This window comes from Strongyloides ratti (assembly GCF_001040885.1).
Source record: "Strongyloides ratti genome assembly S_ratti_ED321, chromosome : 2".
Lineage (NCBI taxonomy): Eukaryota > Metazoa > Nematoda > Chromadorea > Rhabditida > Strongyloididae > Strongyloides > Strongyloides ratti.
The window spans coordinates 12055372-12079911 of NC_037308.1; the positions used below are offsets into that span (position 1 = coordinate 12055372).

At 23.3% G+C, this 24540-nt stretch overlaps 5 protein-coding genes across 5 annotated transcripts; 4 read left to right on the top strand and 1 right to left on the bottom strand.

Moving 5' to 3' along the window:
• Window positions 1–1884: 1884 nt before the first annotated feature.
• SRAE_2000385400 (Proteinase inhibitor I35, tissue inhibitor of metalloproteinase family and Tissue inhibitor of metalloproteinases-like, OB-fold domain-containing protein) lies at window positions 1885–2359 on the top strand (the record flags this gene model as incomplete). The annotated part of the gene is made up of 3 exons (XM_024655098.1): window positions 1885–1972; window positions 2013–2192; window positions 2235–2359. 3 exons carry the CDS (start codon window positions 1885–1887, stop codon window positions 2357–2359), a joined length of 393 nt encoding a protein of 130 aa, XP_024508404.1.
• Window positions 2360–7688: 5329 nt separating this feature from the next.
• SRAE_2000385500 (MATH domain and TRAF-like domain-containing protein) lies at window positions 7689–11847 on the top strand (the record flags this gene model as incomplete). The annotated part of the gene is made up of 2 exons (XM_024655099.1): window positions 7689–7870; window positions 7944–11847. The coding sequence occupies 2 exons, from the start codon at window positions 7689–7691 to the stop codon at window positions 11845–11847; spliced, it is 4086 nt and encodes a 1361-aa protein (XP_024508405.1).
• Window positions 11848–17470: 5623 nt separating this feature from the next.
• SRAE_2000385600 (Hypothetical protein) lies at window positions 17471–19953 on the top strand (the record flags this gene model as incomplete). Its single annotated transcript, XM_024655100.1, has 14 exons — window positions 17471–17563; window positions 17610–17729; window positions 17776–17895; window positions 17942–18061; window positions 18108–18226; window positions 18273–18393; window positions 18440–18558; window positions 18605–18724; window positions 18771–18941; window positions 18988–19055; window positions 19102–19208; window positions 19347–19438; window positions 19508–19625; window positions 19672–19953. The coding sequence occupies 14 exons, from the start codon at window positions 17471–17473 to the stop codon at window positions 19951–19953; spliced, it is 1770 nt and encodes a 589-aa protein (XP_024508406.1).
• A 16-nt stretch (window positions 19954–19969) lies between these two features.
• Window positions 19970–20476, top strand: SRAE_2000385700 (Hypothetical protein; the record flags this gene model as incomplete). Its single annotated transcript, XM_024655101.1, has 4 exons — window positions 19970–20111; window positions 20177–20228; window positions 20276–20349; window positions 20394–20476. The coding sequence occupies 4 exons, from the start codon at window positions 19970–19972 to the stop codon at window positions 20474–20476; spliced, it is 351 nt and encodes a 116-aa protein (XP_024508407.1).
• A 2839-nt stretch (window positions 20477–23315) lies between these two features.
• On the bottom strand, window positions 23316–24296 carry SRAE_2000385800 (Hypothetical protein; the record flags this gene model as incomplete). The annotated part of the gene is made up of 1 exon (XM_024655102.1): window positions 23316–24296. The coding sequence occupies one exon, from the start codon at window positions 24294–24296 to the stop codon at window positions 23316–23318; it is 981 nt and encodes a 326-aa protein (XP_024508408.1).
• Window positions 24297–24540: the final 244 nt, after the last annotated feature.

Here is a 24540-nt window from a genome sequence, read left to right on the forward strand (position 1 = left end):
CAAGAGTTGTAGTGTTATATGATAAAATGAACATGAAAACTAAGAAATAAATTATACTAACAATAATGATATACTATTATTGATAAGATATAATAAATAAATTTTCATTATAACTGAACAAGTATAAATCAATTTTTCGCAATATTCTATTCAATAAAAATATTATTGAAATATATATATATGCTATATATAATTACTACCACTTGTGGTATAAGATAATAAAAGTATTAAATATATGTATAAAATATAAAAATTTTTAACAATATTATTGTTTTTATAAATAATTATACATATTAGTTAAAGTATAAAAGAATAATTATATAAAAATTACCATCAAAATTTATGTATAATATATAAAAAGATCAGCAAATATACATAGATATATGTAATGTAAAGAGGGTGTAAAAATATTATTGGTAAAGCAAATAGTATATTTTCCAACTAAACAGTTAATGTATAGAAATATTTTTATTAATATTATTTTAAAAAGTGTAATAAATAGAAACCATTAATCTTAAGATTTTGAATAGATAAATAATTTTAATATTGATAAAATTATTAATCAAAAAAATTTATTTATAATCAAAATATTTACAAAAATCTAATACTAAAGAATATTATATTTTTATGTAGAAAAAAAAAATAAAGCATTTTATTTTATGTTTAAACAATTGTAAGTAAAATATATGATAAAAATAATAGCTAAAAATTTAATGATTGATTAATCTATTTAAAAAAATAATTAAAGAAATGTAAGTATGGTTTGATTTCTGCAAAACTTTAGTAATATTATAAATAAATATAAGTAATTATACTGATTGTAGTATCTATCTAGTTGTATATAATAAAATGTTTTAAAAAGAAATAAAGTACTTTGAAATAATGTTTAAGATCTAATAACCTGAGAATATTAAATATTTCTAATTTAATTTATGTATACTAAATGTTAAGAATTAACTTTAATATTATATAAAAGTATAATTACAATAAATTGGTATTTAAAATCAATAGACACGATAAAATCAAAATAAAAAGATAACAGATTGAAAAGGAGACTACCTATAGTGATTATATAATATTTTATCATACTTTTTTAAATAATAAAATTATACATTAAACTAATATTATAAAAAGTATACCTGTCATAATAAATAATTCAATCATATTTTTTAAAATATTATAAAGTTTAAAAAAAAAAACTAAATAAACAATATATTTTACCCATTAAAAGTAATATTTTTAAATTGGAGTTGAGAAATGTATGTCAATAATATATAAATGTTAAAAGATGTAAAACAATTACATTTATTTTACCAACAATAGTTAAAAAATTTTATTTTAAGTGTGGAAAACTAGAATTATTTGTAAAGCTGAAAACTATATATATGTATAGTTTTATAAAAATTTATAATGTCTAAATAATGATTAATATTTAAAAAAAAAAAACTTTTATTTGTTTTTTTATATTTTAAAAAATTAAATATATAATAAAAAGTTGATCAATTGATATATCAAAAATATTTTTTATTTAACAACAAAAAATTTAAAGTAAAAGAATGAAAATTAATTTATTTATATACATTTTTTTTTTCTATTACAATTTTACAAAATGTAAAGTCTTAAAAATTATTAAATATAAAAATTTTCTTTTTCTTAAGTAAAATTACAAAAGTATTCATTTATATTTACAAGAGGTAAAAGTTTAAATTATTTGCAAAATAATTTTTACAAAGAAAAATGACGTAATTTTTAGTTAAACATTTTTTCATTGAAGGCCGTTGTGGTATAAAAATAAAAATTTTTTGGTTGAAATTTCATTTTTAAATATTTTTGCAAAAAAAAAATATGCATTATTTATTAAAAAATATTGTATTTGTAATTTTAATGGTTGGTTTAAACTTTGTTAATCAGACTGAAAGTTGTGATTGCATGAGAATTTATGATAAAAATGTATTTTGTTTTTCTGAATGGAGTAAGTTTTAAGTAGAATATTTTAATTAATTAATTAAAAGTTTCACATGTTAAAATTTTAAATAAAGATGTTCAAATGGTTTATGGAACTAATGAAGCTGCTCAGGAAGAAGATAGTGTTAAATATACAGTTCAACATTTGGAAATACTAAAAAAACCTGAAAATATCAAAAATGAGTCATTGTCAAATTTAATTACAACTCCTTCAAATACAGCTATGTGTGGGATCGATTTTTTAAATGTTTCTGATTCTTATGTTTTAGCTGGTGCACTTAATTCTGATAATACCTTAACAATTAGACTTTGTGGTGGTTTAACTTTTAATGAAGATAGTGAAAATTCAATTAAAAAAATTAAAAACTATCAAAAAGTAATTAATTGTTCATAAAATACAAAAACAATTGAATATAATATAACATAAAAATAAATTAGAATTACATCACTTAATTTTAAAGATAAGCTTTATCTATTTTTAAAAATTTATCAATAATTAAGTTAAAATGTACTACTTTTTTTAATTATTTATATTCCACGCATTATATTTTTTTTTCTTTTACATATCTAGTTAAATTGAAACATACAATCATAAAAATAAATTATCTTTTATTAATACTAAAAGTTTTCAATTAAAATTTATAACACATGTATAATATAATAATACATTTTTAATTAACATTCTAAAAATTTAATTGAATGTAATTTATATTCTTCGTAAAAATTCTATCAAAAAAACTCTTAAATTTTTTTTACAACATTTTTCATTGTCATTAAAAATAGAAATGATATTCAAAATTCAATAGATTATCAAAAATCTCTTACAAATGGTGAAATTAAATTTATCCAACAACAAAAAAAACAATTTTTGCTACAAAGTTTAGTAAAACTATTTAATCGTCGTGAAGGTTTATTGAAGAAGACAAATATGTGTGATTTAATTAACATAACTGTTCGTTTATTATATGATGTGTTTGACTGTGACAGTTTCTTTGAAATTATGGTTCAGCAATTTCTTCTATCACATATTTTTTGTAAAAAATTTTTATTGTTATTTTCAAGTATCTTCTTATAATCAAAATTTTTTTTTTATTTTTTACAACATTCCTTTTATTCATATTCTAGAAGATTGTAGAAAAGTTGTAAAATAATCTTTTTCTATCAAACTTTGATATGTCTTACTTGGAAATCTTATCTAACGCTTCATAGTACTGAATTCTATTCATTTTTATTTTCAACTAACTTTTTTATATTCCTCAAAAATTTAATTCTAATTTATTTATATTTTTAATATGAATATATAGTTACAATTTTAAATTCAAAAACTTTACACTATTTATTTTAAAAAATATTTTTAGACAAATGTTAATTTCTTATCTTAAAAATTTTATTTTCATTCAAATTTATTAACTTTTATCTGATACCAATTTTAAAAATTTTTCTTAAAATGTTTTAAAGATCTAAGGTAAATAAAAATACATTTTTTTGAATTTTTATACTAAAATTTCTAAAAAATATTATTTTTAATAAAATACAGTTTTATAAATTCTATGAAATTCCATTTGAGATAATTGGAAAATTTTTTTTTACCATATTTTAATTATTTTTCTTGTAGATTTCAAAAATAAAAAAAAAAGTAACTTTAATGTTCTTTTTAATAGATTGTTCCTTTATCATTTATTTTCAATTAATTATACTATTTTTAATAAATATAGTTTATTTTTTTAGTATATAATTTAAAAACAAATTAAGTTATGCTTTAAACATTAAATTTGATAAAATATATGTATATAATATAAAAGAACACAAAAACGTTTATGAAAAATAGGTCGATGAAAAAATAAATTTTTAAAAATAATGAAGTACTTTAATTATATTATTTCTTACTAATATTATATATCAACATTTATAACATAATGTTTTGTTAAAGTTTATAAAATATAAATATTGCTTGGTTTATCATGACAAACAACAGAGAAAACAAAATAAAATATATCAATATGATGACTAAGAAACTAGCGACGATTTTTTTCTATAAATTTAAGTTGCATCACGAGTGATGTCATTAGAATTAAAATCGAATGTAGAAAATAAAGTAAAAGAATAGATTTTTTAATGGTAACAAAATATTTATCACTAGCCTTAATCATACTTATTGTCTTATGCCACTTGTCAATTCAAAGCTAAATGGTTCTATCAGATTAAATTTTACTACTTTTCATTTGATATATTAGGACTTACTAATAAGAAGACAAAATTACTGAAACATAGATTATAACAAAATGATAAATACTTATTAAAAAAAATAGTATGTATTTTAACTTTTAACAATATTCATAAATCATGTAATAATTTGAATAATAAAAACATTTCTTAGCAGTTACTAGTTTTTTATTCCAACTAACTTGATGTTTTTCATTGAATTTCCAATTAAATCATTGATTATAACCTTTAATGTAAAATATCTGAAACTTCAAAAATGATTTATAAAGAGTCTCATTTATATTTACTGATATGATTTTGAGTCTTAAAAAATCACTTCTTAAAATTTATAAAGTACTTGAGTATATAGGGAATAATATAATAACTGGTATTTATTCTTTAATATTTATATGTCTTACTTCTGCTACTACAATATAAGCTATTACAAATGGTATTTTAATATTTTGAGGAAATTAATATAATATCAAATACCCAATTGAAAATTTAGTTAGAGATATGAAAGTTTTTTTTTTGTTGCCTATTTATAAACCAATATTTAAAAAAAAAAAAGTAAATTAAATATTTAAAATAATTTTTTACTAAAACAGATAAAAATTATTTTTTTATTTAAAATATTTATTTTACTGACAAAAAAAAAGGTATATTTTGTATTAAATATTATACAAAACACTATCTACTTCGTTTTATCTAATAAGTTCTTTATCTTCTTTAATCAGTTACAAAATATCCTTTATTTATTATATTTAAAAAGGAATGAAACGGATTAATCCGAAAATAAATTTCAAATGAAAAGAATTATTTTGCCGTAACATTTTTACGCGTTATTTTAGAAGAAATAAAACACAATATTTAATCTTACATAAATGGATCATTCTATTAGTATTTTTTGTAAATGTTAGTAGAGTGACCCTGAAATATTATAATTTATTCACATTTTTATTTTAAAAAAAAATCTCCATATATATATATATATATCTTGATATCTACTATTTACATTTTTTTAGATGATAATATTTTATCAAGAAATTAAAACATGGTACTTAAAAAAATTTTTATATAATAAATAAAAAATATATATATAATTTATATCAGTATATAAATTAAACTCTAATTCGATCCATAAAATTTTTATTATTTTCGTTGTAGAACTCATAGTTAACATTATATATAATAAAATGTGTACGATGCTGTGTAAGATTGTTAGAGTATGTCGTTGAACGCAATAGACTTTACTATTAGTATATAACATACCAATAATGTGATAGGACAGTTCAACATGCTTTAATTTAGGTCTTAAAATATTATCAATGCTTTCTTTCTTTAATCTGGTTTTATTTTTATATTAAACCTCTTTTCATTATATTTATTTCCTCTATTTGTTTTGTCAATTTTTTTTTTCTAGTTTAAAATAAAAAAATCATATTTTGATTCATTGAGAATTTACACTTTTATAAATTAGAGATATATTAAATTAATACTTCTATACTAAATATAATGTTTATTTTTATTGTCTATTTATTTATTATTTAATGATTAAAAATAATAAAATTGGACATAATAAATATTCTTGAAATATAACTAATTATTTCAAATATATAAATATTTACGTTACATTTATATTTTAACTTTATTTAGTTCTCCAATTTCTTTATAGATCACGCAGTACCACGTTTGATTTTTATGTGAATGTTTTATCAAATATAATCTTTTATGGTTAAAATTTTATTTTATAAAATCAATGTCATATTAAATATGTATAAGGGATTTTAATCTTTTCATCAACTTATGAAATTTTTTATCAACATTTTTTACATAATAATACCTTTTTTTTACAAAAAAATACTATCATCTTTATTATAATTGATTTAAAAACATCTTTAATTTTTATACCTGTTTTATAATTATTTTTAAATCTTATTATTATAACATCATGTTATTTTATCTTTTTTAAATAAGGGCATAATTAATTATCAATTGAAATAGTTATATTTGTAGTTGTACTCTTTTTTATATATTTTTCCTTTTCTATCAACATTATTTTATCAATATGCCTTAGAAACTTTTGATATATATAAGTATGTAAATGTTTTGTTTCAAAAAAAATTGGCGTGAATTTTTATTAATTACTATGAGCTCAATTTTGGTTATATAAATTATGAATAAAATTAATATCCAATTAATATTTTTGCACATAATATAGAAATTGCGCAGATATTCTAACTAATTTCAGAATGTTTTATATTATTAATTTAATTTATATTATTAATATATTTTCAAATTTGTACTTATTCATAAAACATTATTTTAAGCTAATGAAAATTATTTCTAGTTAGATTATAATGAAAATTTTATCAAAAATTTTTGTTGTCTTTTAATCATTGTTAAAGGATTTTTTTTTCATTTATAATGTAACATATCAACATTGAAAAAAAATAATTGTTAGATTTTTTTTTTTGTAAATGGATATAAAAGAAATTTTTAGATAATGTGTAAAATAGATTGTTTTAACATTGTCAATTGAAACATAATTAATTTTATTAAGAATATTAATTTTTTAAAGAAGATAAGTAATATTAAATATTTAAATTGACAAAAACATTTAAGTTTTATATTTATCGCATATATTGCGCACCTCTTCTTCTTATAGAAAGCATCTTTCCAATTTTCATAACTAAAATACATCAAAACTTCTAAGTAGACAAAAAAAAATGTTAAGGTTTCTGCATTTTTTATACATTTATGGAGTTTTCCTTTTCAAAATATATTTATTTATATTAAATATTGCTCAATTGTTTTAGTTTATTTTTTTTTGTCTTAAAGTTATCTAATAATTTAAAAATATTTTTACCTTTATTTATCTTTTGGTACTTGAAAGGTCATTTGTTTTCAACATTCAAATAACATGATATGTGCTTTAAATGTTGGTGTGGAAATTACGTCTATTTTAATGACAATCGCTACATGTTTGAAAATAAAATTAATATATTTTTCAATAGTTTTTTTTTTAATTAAAAAGTTAATTTAAAAAAAACAACTGTTTATCTTCCAATCAAACTGCTTGGACAAAGTTCAACGTTAGCTTTTCAACTTGTTTTTTGAAATATTTCTACCTTAATACATTTTAGTTCCAAGTATATGACTATAGATTGCTTTATTATAGTATAGATATGTTTCTTGATTGCATTTTATGCCATTAATTTAATAATAAATGTTAGTATTTTATATAATTACATTCATACATTTTTGATAATTAATGATATAATATTAATTTTTAATTTGAACAATTGTTTTCTAAATTTTTATATGTTATTTAACTGTATTAAAATAATAGATATAAATTAATTTCTATCGTTAATTTCTTTTTAATAAAGCAATCATTGTTTTTTTTTTGCTCCATTAATTTTTATGCTATTTAAGTTGTAAGATATTTTTTATTTTTTTAGAATAACCACTAACATTTTACAAAAAGGTAATAAATATTAAATAATTATAGAATAAAGATGGTCAATTCAACGCCTAGTCGATCGGTTTCAAATGTATCACAGAACGACACTCCTGAAACTTCAACTGGAAGTTCATATGATGATGCATATAAATTTGTTATAAATTTTCGAATTTCTAATTTTACTTCATTAGATGATACTGTTAAGAGTGTTCCTTATTATATTGATCACACTTATTGGTTAGTTTTTATTTATTTTTTTTTTGTTTTTATAAAAACAAAATTTATATATTATTTTAACCTATTTTTTTAGGAGAGTGATGGCTATGCGTCGACATAGTGATAGTAAGAACAAGGATAGTAAAAAAGAAAATTTACGGCCTTCAGACTTTACTCTTGGGATATTTGTACATTGCACTACAGATTCATACTCTGATGAATGGTCAGTAGAGGCACAAGCTTGCTTAAGAATATTGAATCTTGCTAATACTGGAAGTCCTATAACTAGAGAATTAATGAGTCATCAGTATAATGTATCAGAAACTGATTGGGGTTACTCAACTTTTGCTAAATGGGTAGAGATTGTTGATGAGAGTAATGGTTATCTTGTTGATGGAGCAATACAAATCCAGGTAGAAATAACTGCTAAAAAAGCTTTGAACTTGATGGATTATCAAACATTTTGGCGGAAAGGTACTGATCTTTTAAGAATTGCTGATTTACAACTAGAACGTGGTAATGTTGATAAAGCAATTGAAGCTAATGGAAGATCATCAGTTCTTTGTGGTAATAGATGCAGTAAATTAAAAACAAAAATTGAAGAACAGAAGAAAAGATTATCTCAGGTTGCAATAAGTGAAAATATAAAACGAATTGAAAGTATGTCAAATTCAACTTCTCAGGATCCTAAAAGTACTTCAACATCGGCACTTAAGCAAGCCATATCAACTAGCTCAATAAAGAAAGCTGTTGGTAGATTAAAGCAAATAAGTAATCAGATTCCTAGTGCAAGAAATGGTGACACACGAAATTCAAGGCGCTCTTCTCTTCAAACAAAAAGTAATAATTCAAAAGACAATGATGAGGAAGATACTGCATGTACATCCCCAAGCTGTCTTTGTTCATTATCACCTCATTCAAATAATTCTTCTACATTTGTAAATGAATCATGTGGTTATAATGATAACCTTGAGGATAATACTGTTCGTTCTGCTCAAGAAGCTCTTCATCCTGAGTCGTCATCAGGACCTCAATCTCGCAAATCATCTCTTTCCGTATATGGATATCCGAGTAGTGATTGTTGTAAGGGAGACACTAATGTTAGTAATTATAATAGTCAAAGATTGGAGGTTGTTAAACAAGAAGCTAGAATAGAATATGAAGTTTACCAAGATTTTACAACTAAAACAGTTCTTCGTAATAATATCAATGATTATAATACTGAAAATCAAAGTAATTCATCATGGATGAATATAAGTTCACTACCACAATTTACTTGGGGAAATAAAGGAATTGACAATCAAACATTACTTTCATTTCGTACAAATAAATTAGACAAACCTCATCCTATGAACTTTTTAACACCAGTTAATTTTCAGATGAATAATTGTTCACGTATACAAATTGAAGAAAAAGATATGGCACCTACAACATCAAAATACATGGAAAATGTCATTTACAATAATGATCATAATTATGAATGGTGGCCTGATGTACCAGAAGGACAGACATTTGAAGCTTATCATAAAATTCCAAGATCACTTTGTATTGATGAAAGAGTTAAAGAGAGAGAAGATATGGCTAAGTTAAGTGAGTTTCTTAAAAAAAATATGATTGGTATGTGGAAATCAAGACATCCAGATCTTAATCAGAAAGGAAAAAATTTCTTTAAATTACTAGCTGATTTAGATACAAAAATGAGTAAATTTCGATGTGAACCATCTGAGGATGATATTAAAAATACCATTGAAAATAAGCAAGGTTTTGAAGAAACTATTAATCATGCTTTTATTGAAGCTTGCCATTTACTTAATGCCAATACTAATGATACTGTTAAAAGAAAATTTTTTACTAAAGAAAAAGATAATTATGTTGGTGAAGAATGTTTTGATGATAAATACCTCAATTCAGAATCTAGTTTTATGTTAGTACCAGCAAGAATATGTGATATACTAGCACATTTATATAGTAGATGGAAATGGATTGAAGTTGTATATATAAAAAAATGTAGTCTTGCTAATGATGTAAATGAAGAACTTCATAAAGATTTAAAAGATACTGTTGCTGAAAAGAAAAAATTAGCTGAAGAAATAGCTGCTTTAAGTAGTGAAAATGCTTCTGTAAAAGAAATGATAAAAAGTTTAAAAACTGAATGTAAGATACTTACAGAAAAATGTAAAGTAAATGAGACAGCAATAGAAAGTAATAGAAATACAACAGCACTTTATAAAAATGTGTTGAAAGAATATAATGGTTATAAAAAGACTTCTGAAGAGGAAGTTGCTAAGTTAAAACGTGAAATACAAAGTGTTAATGATCTTAAGAAAAAATTTCAAACTGACTATAATAGTCTTCAAGAGAGTTATAAAAATTTACAAAAATTAACTGAAGAAAGGTATAGTTTAGTAAAAAAACTTGAGAAACAATTAAGTGATCAAAAAAAATCAAATGAAAAAGAGGTAAATACACTTTTAGAAAGATGTAAAAGAGTTGAAATAAGTCTTCTTGAAAAAATTGCTGATAATGGTATAATATTTTATGATAAAGCTAAGGAACAAGCTGATATTGAGTTAAATATTTGGAAAGAAAAACAAAAACAAAAGGAGTATGCAAATGAAGAAGTTGTTAAAAATAATATTAAATTATTTGAAGAATATATTAGTAATATTGAAAAGCAAATATCAACAATAGAAAGTGACTTTGAAAGTCGTTCAGTTCAAATATCTAGTGGTAAGAATATATCGCAAATTGGTAAACTTAAAATTTCTAAACCTCCTCCTATACCAAAAGCTGAACCATTGCCACCTCCGAAGAAAAAGGTAACGCCTCCAAAAATTTCAACAACTGCAACGTTACATAGGCCAATTAGTAATCCAGTTTCAAATTATGGTACACCAACTAGAGGTTTATCTTCAACAAATCCTACCTTTACTAATAATATTACAGAGAAATCTGCATTCCGTGTTCCAGTAACAACATATTCAAAAGATGTTCCATCATCTTCAAATAATTTGGTTTACTCTTTTAATCCAATTACTAACACATCATATGAAAATAAACCTTCAAGATCAGAAACCTCAAGTATAACTCCTATTGGTGTAAAACCGAATAATTTCAAAAATGTTAATGAAAATTCAAGTTTAACTCCAAAACATACTACTACTGCTACTACAGTTAAAGATGACATTAATGTAAATGAATATAATAATGATAAACCTGACAATATATGGGGTATTTGGAATCCTTTGTCATCAACACATGAAATAACTTCAATATTTCATGAAACACCAAAAAAAGATAAAGATAATACTTCTTATGGTTTTACAAAAGATCCTTTTGATTTTGGTTTATCAAGGGATACTCTCAGTAATATTTGGACTACAGAAGAAGATACAGAGGTATCTGATTTGCTAAAAATTAATACAAATTATGGTACTCCTTCAAAAGAAATAGTAAAAGGTAGTCAAAATATTACATATAATTCAATGTATGATGGAGTACAAGGTGAATCAAGTATATCAAATAATTATTCACCATATTCAAATACATCATCTACTAATAATTATCGTCGTTTGCCTTATGGAGGTCCATCAACTCAGAATGATAATATTAATACACAAGATTGGTATAATAGTGGAATGACATGGAATACCAATACAAATCGTAATATTTCATCTTTTCAATCTAAAAGTGCAACACCACAACAAGGTTCTGCAACTAATCTTAGATACTTACCAAAATCTGAAAGTGTTAGTAAAGTTCAGCAAGGGCAAACATCTTCACAGCAACAACAACCAACTTCACAACAACAATCATCATTCAGTACATATAATTCACAACCCGATAGTGGAGGAGGAGTAGTAATAAATCATAGTGGAATAGGAAAAAATAGTTATAATCAAGGATCCCAATCATCAAGTAATATATGGGATTGGCAGGTTACAAATTATACTAATACTTCTAATGGTTCTTACCAAATTCAACGTAGAAATTATTGAATTTTTATATAATACAGAAAAATACATATAAATATGATTATTATTTTAGAAATAAAACAACAAAAAATAACAAATATAATTATCTTTTAATTAACAAAATCTTCAACTTCTTTTATTAAATGTATTTTAAAGTATATCTTTTTCGTGGCACATTTCAGACTTGGTAGGGCCATTTTTTTTTGATAAAATTAATCTAAAAAATAAAAAGACAGAAAATTTTTAAATAATTTAACAACTAACCTTTTAAAAATTTGAGTAATAAATAATTTTTATCATTTTAATCATTTTATTAAATTCGAAATAAATAAACAATATTTTAAATATTTTCTCATAATACTAATCTTCTTTTTCATATAGATGAAATCTATTAAGAAATTTTAAAAGTTATATTCATTTTTTTTCGTCATTATTGAAATTGTATACACAGAAAAAAAAAAATCATTTTCGTCGTGTTTTAATGTTATATGCAAAATTGAATAAAAGCAAAAAAAAATTTTTATTATTTAAATTTTTCTTAATTAAAAAAATTATCTTATCAAAAAACGTCGTCTAAAAAATTTATTTTAATTTCTAAAAAAAAGTTAATAATATGCATTTTATTTTGAATTTTTATTTTAATACATATTTTGAATACAAATGCTTTTATTTAATATAAATCATTGCAAAAAATAATCACACAACGAAAAGGAAAAAAAAAATTAGTAGTTTACACATAAAATGAAATTCGTCGTCTACGAAGAGTGCATTGCACAATTAATTTCTTTTTCATATTAACATATCTAAAAAAATTAATTTTGAAGCAAGATATAAGCTTTTGAAGATAGGTTAAAAATGTTCTAAATTTTTTTAATTTTCAAAGTCTCATAACTTTTTAAAAAAAACAATTTTTTAAAAAAGAAAAATAAAATATCAAAATCAAAAAACATCAAACATTTTAATTTATTTTGAAGGAAAATAATTATACAAAGCAATAATAGTTTAATAATTATTTATATTAAACAATTTATCAAAATATAAAAAAAATAAAGAAATATTTCTAATAATACAAAATAACAGTAAAATTACTATTCTAAATTTTTTTAATAAAAAAAACATAACAAAAATTCTTAACTTCTATTGTTTTTCATATTAACAACAAAAAAGAAACAAATTTAAAAAAAGTAAAATTAATTTAATCATTTTTAAAAAATTCCTTTTTTTAAAATTGTTATAATTTTAAATTCAATTTACCTCATCACCTCAAAAGTGTGAGTGAAACCGCAAGTTAAATCAGAAAAAACGCATTCTTTTTAATTGTAAAGTTATTTTACTTTTTTATATCAAAAATTTCTAATATTTATATTATTTTATATGTAAGAAAAATTTTTGTTTTATTGCGAAAAAATAAGTAATTAAATTAAATGATAACGTTGCTATACATATTCTTTTAAAATGTGTAACAAATTTGTTTAAAAATATTTAAAAGGTATTTGAATTTTTTTTACAAAACTTTAATTTATTTTATTGATAAAATTAAAAAAAATATATATCTTACAAAGTCCAGTTCTGCGGTCAAGCGTTTGCAAAAAGCACGCGCTTGTATATAATTTAATGTTAATTTAAAGTATATTTAATATTAATAAATATATATGGCATATCTAATTTATAACATACACATATAATATATATAAAATTTTTAAAATATTTCATATTTAAAAATCTTAAAAAAAATTATTCATATATATAATATATACAATATTTTAGGATTTCTTCTAAAGTCGGATCCCCCTCAAATAACTTTTTTAAATAAAATTTTTTTTAAATTTTATTTTGTTTTTCTAGCATAAAAAAACACGGGGAATCTGATAAAAAAAAAATAATTTTAACGTAATTTCAATCAAAAATAACAAAGGAGATCCGACTTTAAAATTCAACCGATAATTTTTTTAAAGTAAAGATATAACTTCTTGAAGGTTAAATTAAATTTCTCCAATTATTAAATTTTTTTAAGAAGGATAATTTTTTTTAAAAACTACTTATCAAAAAAAACAAACAAATTATTAATAGGGAAATCAATTAGGTACGAAAAATTCGGTTGAAATGTAGGTGCTGTATTTACCGATTTTTGATCAAAAATACTTTAAACATTTCTTGCTTTAATGGCAAAATTTCTACATGTTGAATACGCACAATTGTTTTATTGTGTTTTATTTAATTTCCTCAGAATTTTTTTATTCTTTATATTAAAAGACCCAAGCAAAGGGACTGCTGTCTAAAAAAAGCTTCAAGAAAATTATTTTTCATTATACAAGCACACCTTGATATTATATTTTTAAATTTTAAAATGGTTACTTCTACTACTAATATTTAAATTAATGTATATCAATGGTACTTGTTTCTTGTTAAAAATGTTAAATATTCAAAAAATAAAAAAATGAATATTATGTACGAGATGACGAAAAATGATATTTTTTTTGTTATGTGTAGACTTATAAGTTGTGGCACAATCAAGAGTGAAACTAGAAATAGATAATATAAGTTGCATAGTTGAAATTTGACTATTTCTGTTAACTCATCATTAAAGTATACCATTTAATTTGCGCTATTAATGGTTATGTTTAATGAATGCTGAGGATATCTGTGTCGCTGTGCTTCATCTTATTATATGTTTTACATATCCATGGAAGTAACTTAATTAGTATTTAATATAATGTATATTTTTTTTATTATTTTTATTTTTCTAGATGGTTTTTGTTTTTTATTTTTTGGAGAGATTACACGGTATTCACTCTATACAAATTTTAATCAAATTTTTGCGCATTTTTCTGGTATGTTGAAATTTCTGTTGATAAGGTTGTTATTTAAATAATTAATCATTTAAGGTGTATAAAGAACCATGTTTTTTTCAACAAATCAAAGATAACTATTTATATGTGGAACCATGAATTAATTTAAAACGACTGTGGGAATTTTTTATTCCTCCAAAAATAATAAAATTAAATTTGTATCATATATGAAATATTGAGAAAATAAGTTTAAAGATAGAATTGCTATAAAAATATTAAGTATAATATAAACATATTTAATAAAATTATAATAATTAGTATTTACAATTGAATAAACAGTGTAATTATTTTATTAAATTCCTGAAAAAATAAGGAAATAAACTTAATACATTTTTAAAATCACTGACAATTTATATTGTAACTATAAAAATAAAAAAAAATTAAATAAATTGATTTCTTTTATTTTAAAATAATAAAATGTTTAGATTTATTTAAAAAAATGGATATTAATACAAATTAATTGAAATCCACGATTAAGCAGAATTAAATTAAATAAAAAAAATGAACCATTAAAAATAAATGAAAAATGACTTTTAGGTTGATAAAATAAAAAGAATATTTATTAAAAAATATATTGATAAATTATATGAAAAAAAAAAATTTCATAAGATTGATTGATATTAATTAATAAAAAATATGTTATACTTAAACAATTACATCAATAAGAGCATTCTTAAAAAAAAGAAATGTTAATACATCATTTTCACAAAAGATTTCAACTTGGAAAATATTTTTAAAAAAATAATTAAGATATTTAACTCAATTCAATAAAGATTCTTTTATAACACTCTGTAAAAGTTAGAATTAAATTGATTTCTTTAGAAATTATTAAAATTAAAATGCATGACTAAAGATTTTTTTATAAGATTGTTTCAAATACCATTAAATATTAAATATTTACTAATTATTTTAAAATATAAATCATTTTTCCTATTAAAATTTTTTCTTGATACAATTTTTATTACATTTAGAATATAACATTTCAAAAGCAAACATTTTGTTTTGAGTCTATTTTAATTAAGTGCCATTTAATTTGGAATGAGATTAATCCATATATCATCATCATTTTTTGGCGCATTTTTTAGTTTAAAAAAAGTTATATATAATTGGAGAATTCAGTTGAGAATTCATTCTATTTTATTTAAGATTACCTTTTTATTATTATTATATTTAGAGCACTTCATTCAAATTAAAATTTTCTTTCCACTTCTCGAAATGTCTTGGAGAAGAAATCTAAAATCAACTAAGGTATGTTAACTTTGTTTTAAGATTACTTAAATATTAACATTTTTAGACTGCTGCTTTCAAAACGAAAACTTCTTTTTCCTTAAACTATGGATGTCTCGAAAAAAAATATGGATTCAACTTAAGGTATGTTTATTCTATTTTTTTAAAAAATTTTTTAACTATTAACATTTTTTGAGCACATCATTCAAATTAAAATTTTCTTCCTTTTTTCTAAGTGTCTTGGAAAATTCTTTAAAAATTTAGAATTAAATTGATTTCTTTAGGAATTATTAAAATTAAAATGTATGAATAAAGATTATTTTATAAAATTGTTTTAAATACCATTAAATATTAAATATTTACTTATTATTTTAAAATATAAATTATTTTTCCTATTAAAATTTCTTCTTGATACAATTTTTATTATATTTAGAATATGACATTTCAAAAGCAAACATTTTGTTTTGAGTCTATTTTAATTAAGTGCCATTTAATTTGGAATGAGATTCATGCATATATCAGCGTCATTTTTTGGCGTATTTTTTTGTTTAAAAAAAGTTATATATAATTGGAGAATTCAGTTGAGAATTCATTCTATTTTATTTAAGATTACCTTTTTATTATTATTATATTTAGAACACTTCATTCAAATTAAAATTTTCTTTCCACTTCTCTTAGTGTCTTGGAAAATTCTTTAAAAATTTAGAATTAAATTGATTTTCTTAAAAATTATTAAAATTAAAATGTATGAATAAAGATTATTTTATAAGATTGTTTCAAATACCGTAAAATATTAAATATTTACTAATTATTTTAAAATATAAATCATTTTTCCTATTAAAATTTTTTCTTAATACAATTTTTTATTATATTTAGAATATGACATTTCAAAAGCAAACATTTTGTTTTGAGTCTATTTTAATTAAGTGCCATTTAATTTGGAATAAGATTAATGCATACATCGTCGTCATTTTTTGGCGCATTTTTTAGTTTAAAAAAAAATATATATAATTGGAGAATTCAGTTGAGAATTCATTCTATTTTATTTAACATTACCTTTTTATTATTATTATATTTAAAGCACTTCAATCAAATCACAGAGTTCTCCTTACTTCTATGGATGCCGTGGATAAGAATGTGCCTTCTACTAAAGGTATGTTTATTCTATTTTTTTATGATTAACTATTATCATTTTTAGAAAACTCCAATCAAGGCAGAACTTCAACTTCTCTGGATGCTGTGGGAAGAAAAGAACTTCAACAAAGATATGTTTTTATTATTTTTTTAATCATATTTATTATCATTTTTAGAGCACTCCAATCAAGGCAGAACTTCAATCTCTCTGGATGCTGTGGGAAGAAAAGAACTTCAACAAAGATATGTTTTTATTATTTTTTTAATCATATTTGTTATCATTTTTAGAACACTCCAATCAAGGCAGAACTTCAACCGTTCTGGATGCTGTGGATAGAATAGGACTCAAATCAAGGCAGAACTTCAACCTCTTTGGATGCTGTGGATGGAATTGAAGTCCAATCAAGGCAGAACCTCAACCTCTCTGGATGCTGTGGATGGACTGGGACTCCAATCAAGGCAGAACTTCAACCTCTCTGGATGCTGTGAATGGAATGGGATTCTGTGGAAAGAAAGGAACTGCAACAAAGGTATGTTTTTTATTATTTTTTTTATCATATTTATTATCATTTTTAGAACACTTCAACTTTCTGGATGCTGTGGATGGACTGGGACTCCAATCAAGGCAGAACTTCAACCTCTCTGGATGCTGTGGATGGAATGGGATTCTGTGGAAAGAAAGGAACTGCAACAAAGGTATGTTTTTTATTATTTTTTTTATCATATTTATTATCATTTTTAGAACACTTCAACATTCTGGATGCTGTGGATGGACTGGGACTCCAATCAAGGCAGAACTTCAACCTCTCTGGATGCTGTGGATGGAATGGGATTCTGTGGAAAGAAAGGAACTGCAACAAAGGTATGTTTTTTATTATTTTTTTTATCATATTTATTATCATTTTTAGAACACTTCAACTTTCTGGATGCTGTGGATGGACTGGGACTCCAATCAAGGCAGAACCTCAACCTCTCTGGATGCTGTGGATGGAATGGGATTCTGTGGAAAGAAAGGAACTGCAACAAAGGTATGTTTTTTATTATTTTTTTTATCATATTTATTATCATTTTTAGAACACTTCAACCTTCTCGATGCTGTGGATGGAATTGGAGTCCAATCAAGGCAGAACTTCAACCTCTCTGGATGCTGTGGATGAATGGAACTCTGTGGAAAGAAAGGAACTGCAACAAAGGTATGTTTTTTATTATTTTTTTTATCATATTTATTATCATTTTCAGAACATTTCAACCTCTCTGGATGCTGTGGATGGACTGGGACTCCAATCAAGGCAGAACCTCAACCTCTCTGGATGCTGTGGATGGAATGGGATTCTGTGGAAAGAAAGGAACTGCAACAAAGGTATGTTTTTTATTATTTTTTTTATCATATTTATTATCATTTTTAGAACACTTCAACCTTCTGGATGCTGTGGATGGAATTGGAGTCCAATCAAGGCAGAACCTCAACCTCTCTGGATGCTGTGGATGGATGGAACTCTGTGGAAAGAAAGGAACTGCAACAAAGGTATGTTTTTTATTATTTTTTTTATCATATTTATTATCATTTTTAGAACACTTCAACATTCTGGATGCTGTGGATGGACTGGGACTCCAATCAAGGCAGAACTTCAACCTCTCTGGATGCTGTGGATGGAATGGGATTCTGTGAAAAGAAAGGAACTGCAACAAAGGTATGTTTTTTATTATTTTTTTTATCATATTTATTATCATTTTTAGAACACTTCAACTTTCTGGATGCTGTGGATGGACTGGGACTCCAATCAAGGCAGAACTTCAACTTTCTGGATGCTGTGGATGGACTGGGACTCCAATCAAGGCAGAACTTCAACCTCTCTGGATGCTGTGGATGGAATGGGATTCTGTGGAAAGAAAGGAACTGCAACAAAGGTATGTTTTTTATTATTTTTTTTATCATATTTATTATCATTTTTAGAACACTTCAACTTTCTGGATGCTGTGGATGGAATGGGATTCTGTGGAAAGAAAGGAACTGCAACAAAGGTATGTTTTTTATTATTTTTTTTATCATATTTATTATCATTTTTAGAACACTTCAACCTCTCTGGATGCTGTGGATGGACTGGGACTCTGTGGATGGAATGGGACTCTGTGGATGGAATGGGACTCTGTGGAAAGAAAGGAACTCCAACAAAGGTATGTTTTTATTATTTTTTTTATCATATTTATTATCATTTTTAGAACACTTCAACCTCTCTGGATGCTGTGGAAAGAAAAAAACTTCAACAAAGATAAGTTTATATTTTTTTTTATGATTAATTATTATCATTTTAGAAAACTCCAATCAGAACTTCCTTCAACCTCTCCGGATGCTGTGGAAAGAATGGGACTCCAATCAAGGCAGAACTTCAACCTCTCTGGATGCTGTGGAAAGCAAAAAACTTCAACAAGGATAAGTTTATATTTTTTTTTATGATTAATTATTTTTATTTTAGAAAACTCCTATCAGAACTTCCTTCAACCTCTTTGGATGCTGTGGAAAGAATCGGACTCCAATCAAGGCAGAACTTCAACCTCTCTGGATGCTGTGGAAAGAAAGGAACTTCAACAAAGGTATGTTTATATTATTTTTTTTATCATTAATTACTATCATTTTTAGAAAACTCCAATCAAGGCAGAACTTCAACCTCTCCGGATGCTGTGGAAAGAATGGAACTCTAATCAAGCAGAACTTCAACCTCTCTGGATGCTGTGGAAGGAATGGGACTCCAATCAAGGCAGAACTTCAACCTCTCTGGATGCTGTGGAAGGACTGGGACTCCAATCAAGGCAGAACTTCAACATCTCTGGATGCTGTGGAAGGACTGGGACTCCAATCAAGGCAGAACTTCCTTCAACCTCTCTGGATGCTGTGGAAAGAAAAAAACTTCAACAAAGATAAGTTTATATTTTATTTTATGATTAATTATTTTTATTTTAGAAAACTCCAATCAGAACTTCCTTCAACCTCTTTGGATGCTGTGGAAGGACTGGGACTCCAATCAAGGCAAAACTTCAACCTCTCTGGATGCTGTGGAAAAGAATGGGATTTCAACAAAAGTATGTTTATATTATTTTTTTTATAATTAATTATTATCATTTTTAAAAAACTCCAATCAAGGCAGAACTTCCTTCAACCTCTCTGGATGCTGTGGAAAGAAAAGGACTTCAACAAAGGTATGTTTATATTATTTTTTTATGATTAATTATATTATCATTTTTAGAAAAATTCAATTCAATCAGAAATTTCTTCCTACTTCTCTGGTTATCTTGAATAAGAATGTTCCTTCTACTAAAGGTATTTTTTTTTAATAAATAGAATGTTTGTAAAGGATTTAAAAGTCTTATTTTATTTTAATGTGGTCTTTTTTGCAATTAAAAAATTTTATGATTGCAAAATTAATGATTTTCTATATTTTTACTGATAATCTGATAGAAATGTTCTTTTCAAATTTAAATTGTTTTTTTAAATTTATTAAAATCCAGAAATCTTAATTGAATTGTTGATGTTTTAATTAAATTACAACACTAACAGTGTTATGCAATAAATACAATTTAAAAATAAAAGAAGTTTAATGTATAATTTATGCTAATAACTTACATCAAAACTGATAAAAAAAATTAATTTTTAATTTTTTATACTAATATATGCGAGTCTATTTAACAATGGTAAGATTTAGATTACATATTAAATATATTGTTGTGAGCATTAGAAAACAATTTGTTTTATTTATAATTAATCTAATAAATGTCTTATTAAAAGTATTATTTTTAATTTATTCATCAGTTGGAAGTTCTAATTTATTAATATTTTTTTAATTTATTTTTCCAATGAACTATAAAAATCTTTTAAATTTTAATTCTAATTATTTATTCTATAAGTGAGGCAAAGTAGTCAATTATATCAACTTTTTTTAGAACAATCATATATGGTTGTTTTTATTTCTATGTACTATTCTACTCATTTTTTTTATTTTTATATTATTTCTGGTAGAAATCTTTTTTTTTTTTATATTTTCATGAGCAACCCTATAGAAATTTTGTAATTTTTACATAATTTTTTATTAATGTTCTATTCTTTTTTAGTTATAAATTGAAATTTCATATATTTTTAATAGTGAATGTGATAGAAATCTTTTATACTTCTTTTTTTATATATGCAATACCATTATAAATCTTTTAAATTTTGTTAAATTTATATAAATATTTCTAATTTTGTTAATTTTAATTTTTCAATTTTTTTTAGAAAATCTTTATTTTATTTATCTTTCCCATATTAATTTATTGTTAAAATCTTAGTCCTCATTTGAATTAGTTCAATGTTTATACCAATATTTTATCCTATTTTATTTCAAAATCTTAATTGTTTATTTTTCATTATACTAATTATTTCCTTATCATTATTTTTATTTTATATCATTTTTTCTTTTAATACATATTTTATTGTTACACCATCAATTTCAATATCATTTAAATTTTTTTGTCAATTTTTTTTATAACAAAAACAATGTTTTTTTTCTATATACTACAAATGCTAAACAATTTATTTACATTTAATACATATATTATTATTACTAATTAAATAAATATAAAGATGCAATTATTTATAATACAAAGAATAATATACCAAATACACAAAATATATTACTAGAATATATATATTGATAAATATCATTATTACATGTGATAACTTTAAATTAGGTTATAAAATACTATATTGATACTATTTACATATAATTACTCTCTATTTTAAATAATATATAAATTTCTTCAAATAAAATTTTAATTTAAAGAAGTTTTACTACTTCATATTTAATTTTTATAATACTTGATATTTTTTTTTCATATTTATCTTATTTGTTTATTTAAATATAAGTTATGATATATTACATATAGTAAAGTGATAAATAATAACATGACAAAATTATGATAATATACATTTTTGTACTAAATTTTCTTTATATAATATTTTATACTCTAAATTACATATAAAACTTATCACTTTCCAAAAGACTTCATATATAATATATATATTTCTTATCACAATAAAACACATCTATTGATGAAACATTTAATTTAAAAAAAGTAATTTATCTTTTAAATAATTAAGCACAGTATATTATATCACACTTATAATATTATTTAAATAAAATTCATACTGTTTATACAAAATTATATATAACGTATTTTTTTAATAGAAACACAAAACATTGAACTTCTATTTTTTAATAATTTAACAACTACACACTTAATCTGTTCATATTAACTTTCTAATAAAATATAATTATGATATAATATATCTATTGAGAACATCTCTGAAATAAAACAGATTTTATTTTTACAATAAAATATAAATGAGAATTAAAAATACATAATTTTACTACTACTCAATCATTTTTTAATAATGTTTCATCTTTTACTATATAATGACTTAGTTTCAAATTTTTTTAAATGTCTGTAATGCATTAAATAATAAAATAAAAAAAAATATAAAAACAGGTAAAAAAAACAATTGAAGAAATATTTGTAAAAGTATTTCATGCAAAACTTATATTCATTAACAGTTTCTCTTCTACATTTATTAAATAAATAAAAGAATTTATTTTTAACAAACTTTTTTTACATGTTTATTAATATAGAAACATGTTAACAATAATTTTACTAAACTTTTATATAAAAATAATAACAATATCTTTGATGTCTTTTAAAAAATAAAAAATTGCAATGACAAATATTGGCGATAGAAATAAAAACTTATTTTTATATCTATATTTATAACACTACTTTATTTGAATTTAAAATTATTCCTAAAGAGTTATTAGAAATATTATTACTTAAATATTCAATCAAAACCATCTATACCATACATTGTCCAAATATTTCTAAATTTGGTCTTTATTACTATTTATTAATTATAGTATCAAATGAAAATAAACAGACCCAGATATTATTACAAAAAAATTAACAAACTTATTAAAAATAAGTAAAATCTAATAGTAGAATAAAACTAATAAGAATTCATTAATATGTCAATCATTTTATATTGGATTCACAAGTTTCATACAATAAATATAGGAGATTCAATAATAATATATAATAAATTTTGATATTTATTAATATCATTTTGAAACCTCTTTTTATAAGATTTAAATTATAACTTTTTTTTTTATAAATGATAAATTTAAAAATAATTAATAAGAATAACAATTTGTTAACTATTTATTTAGCATTAATAGTTACAAATTAACAATAACTACCTCATCCTCAGTGAGGATGAGGTTTATATACATATGCCTGGAGGCGTTGCCTCCAACATCCCCCCAAAAAGCATTGAGGTAATGTTTTAGAATTTGGTTTCTTACCAAATAAGGGCACGGTTGGGTGTAGTCTAGTAAATCCATTGAAGTACGCCTGTTTGAAAGAATGCCAAAGGCAGTCATACCCAGGGGGTACAACAAGGATACGTAGATTTTCATCCAACCCGGAGACGAACTGACGTCTTCGTTCGTTCCGTAATGCATGGTTATTGTGCATTTCGATAGAATCCATGCGTATCCCATCTATGCGGAGGACATAGTCCTCAAAGCGAGTCGAATAACTCCCTACGGGGTGGTTATTCTGCTTAGGTGGTGTAATGGATGATCCTATATTGGCCCGCAAGCCATCATCTTCCATAAGACGTATGATAAGGTCTAGATTTCCGAGGAGGGAAGATTGAGGATTCAGGTGTGTGTGAGTGAGACTTGTCTCATAGTAAGACTTAACTAACCCATACTCCTTGGAGAGTAGGGTGGCTAAATATGGCGCTGCAAGCTTATCAAGGATGTCTTTCCGAGAGCTGTTCTTCGCAATTGAAAGCATTGCGGAGTCTAAAGCGCGTCTATAAGACTCAACACCTTGTATGGTGGAGTTCTGAAGGTATGGAACGATTTTCCCTATCTCCCTACAGAAGGCATCGTCCAACTCTTTCTCATGTGGAAGGAGTTGAAGGTTAAGGTCGCTTTCTTGGAGGAGAGGAAGAGGAAAGAGTCTCAGGTATTGCGCGGTGTCGAGACCGTTAGCTAGAATTAATTGTTCTAAAGCTCCGCGCTGATTGTTAAGGATTATGTTCTGCTCGTCAGCAGATAAGTGTAAACCCTTACGCTGCTCTTGAAGCCATTGGGGCTTCATAGCGTTATAAGACACAACAAAGGAGTTGTGATGATCATCATACTTTCTTGTATTACGCTTAAAAAGTCTTTTCATGTCGAAACTAAGAAAGGGAGACTACGTACCTAGGAATTACAAGATAGATGATTGCTCGTAAGCAGAAATTCAAAAAGTGAATTACTTAAACAAGAATGTCTAGTTTATCACAATTATGTGGGTGTGAAACTAAGTAGACATTATTGTTACATCTATGGAAAGCGTAGGCTATTCTAAGAAGTAAATGTTGTAATTTGTATAGTTTAACGTCTGACGAATCAAAGAGTGTAAAAATGTGCCATCA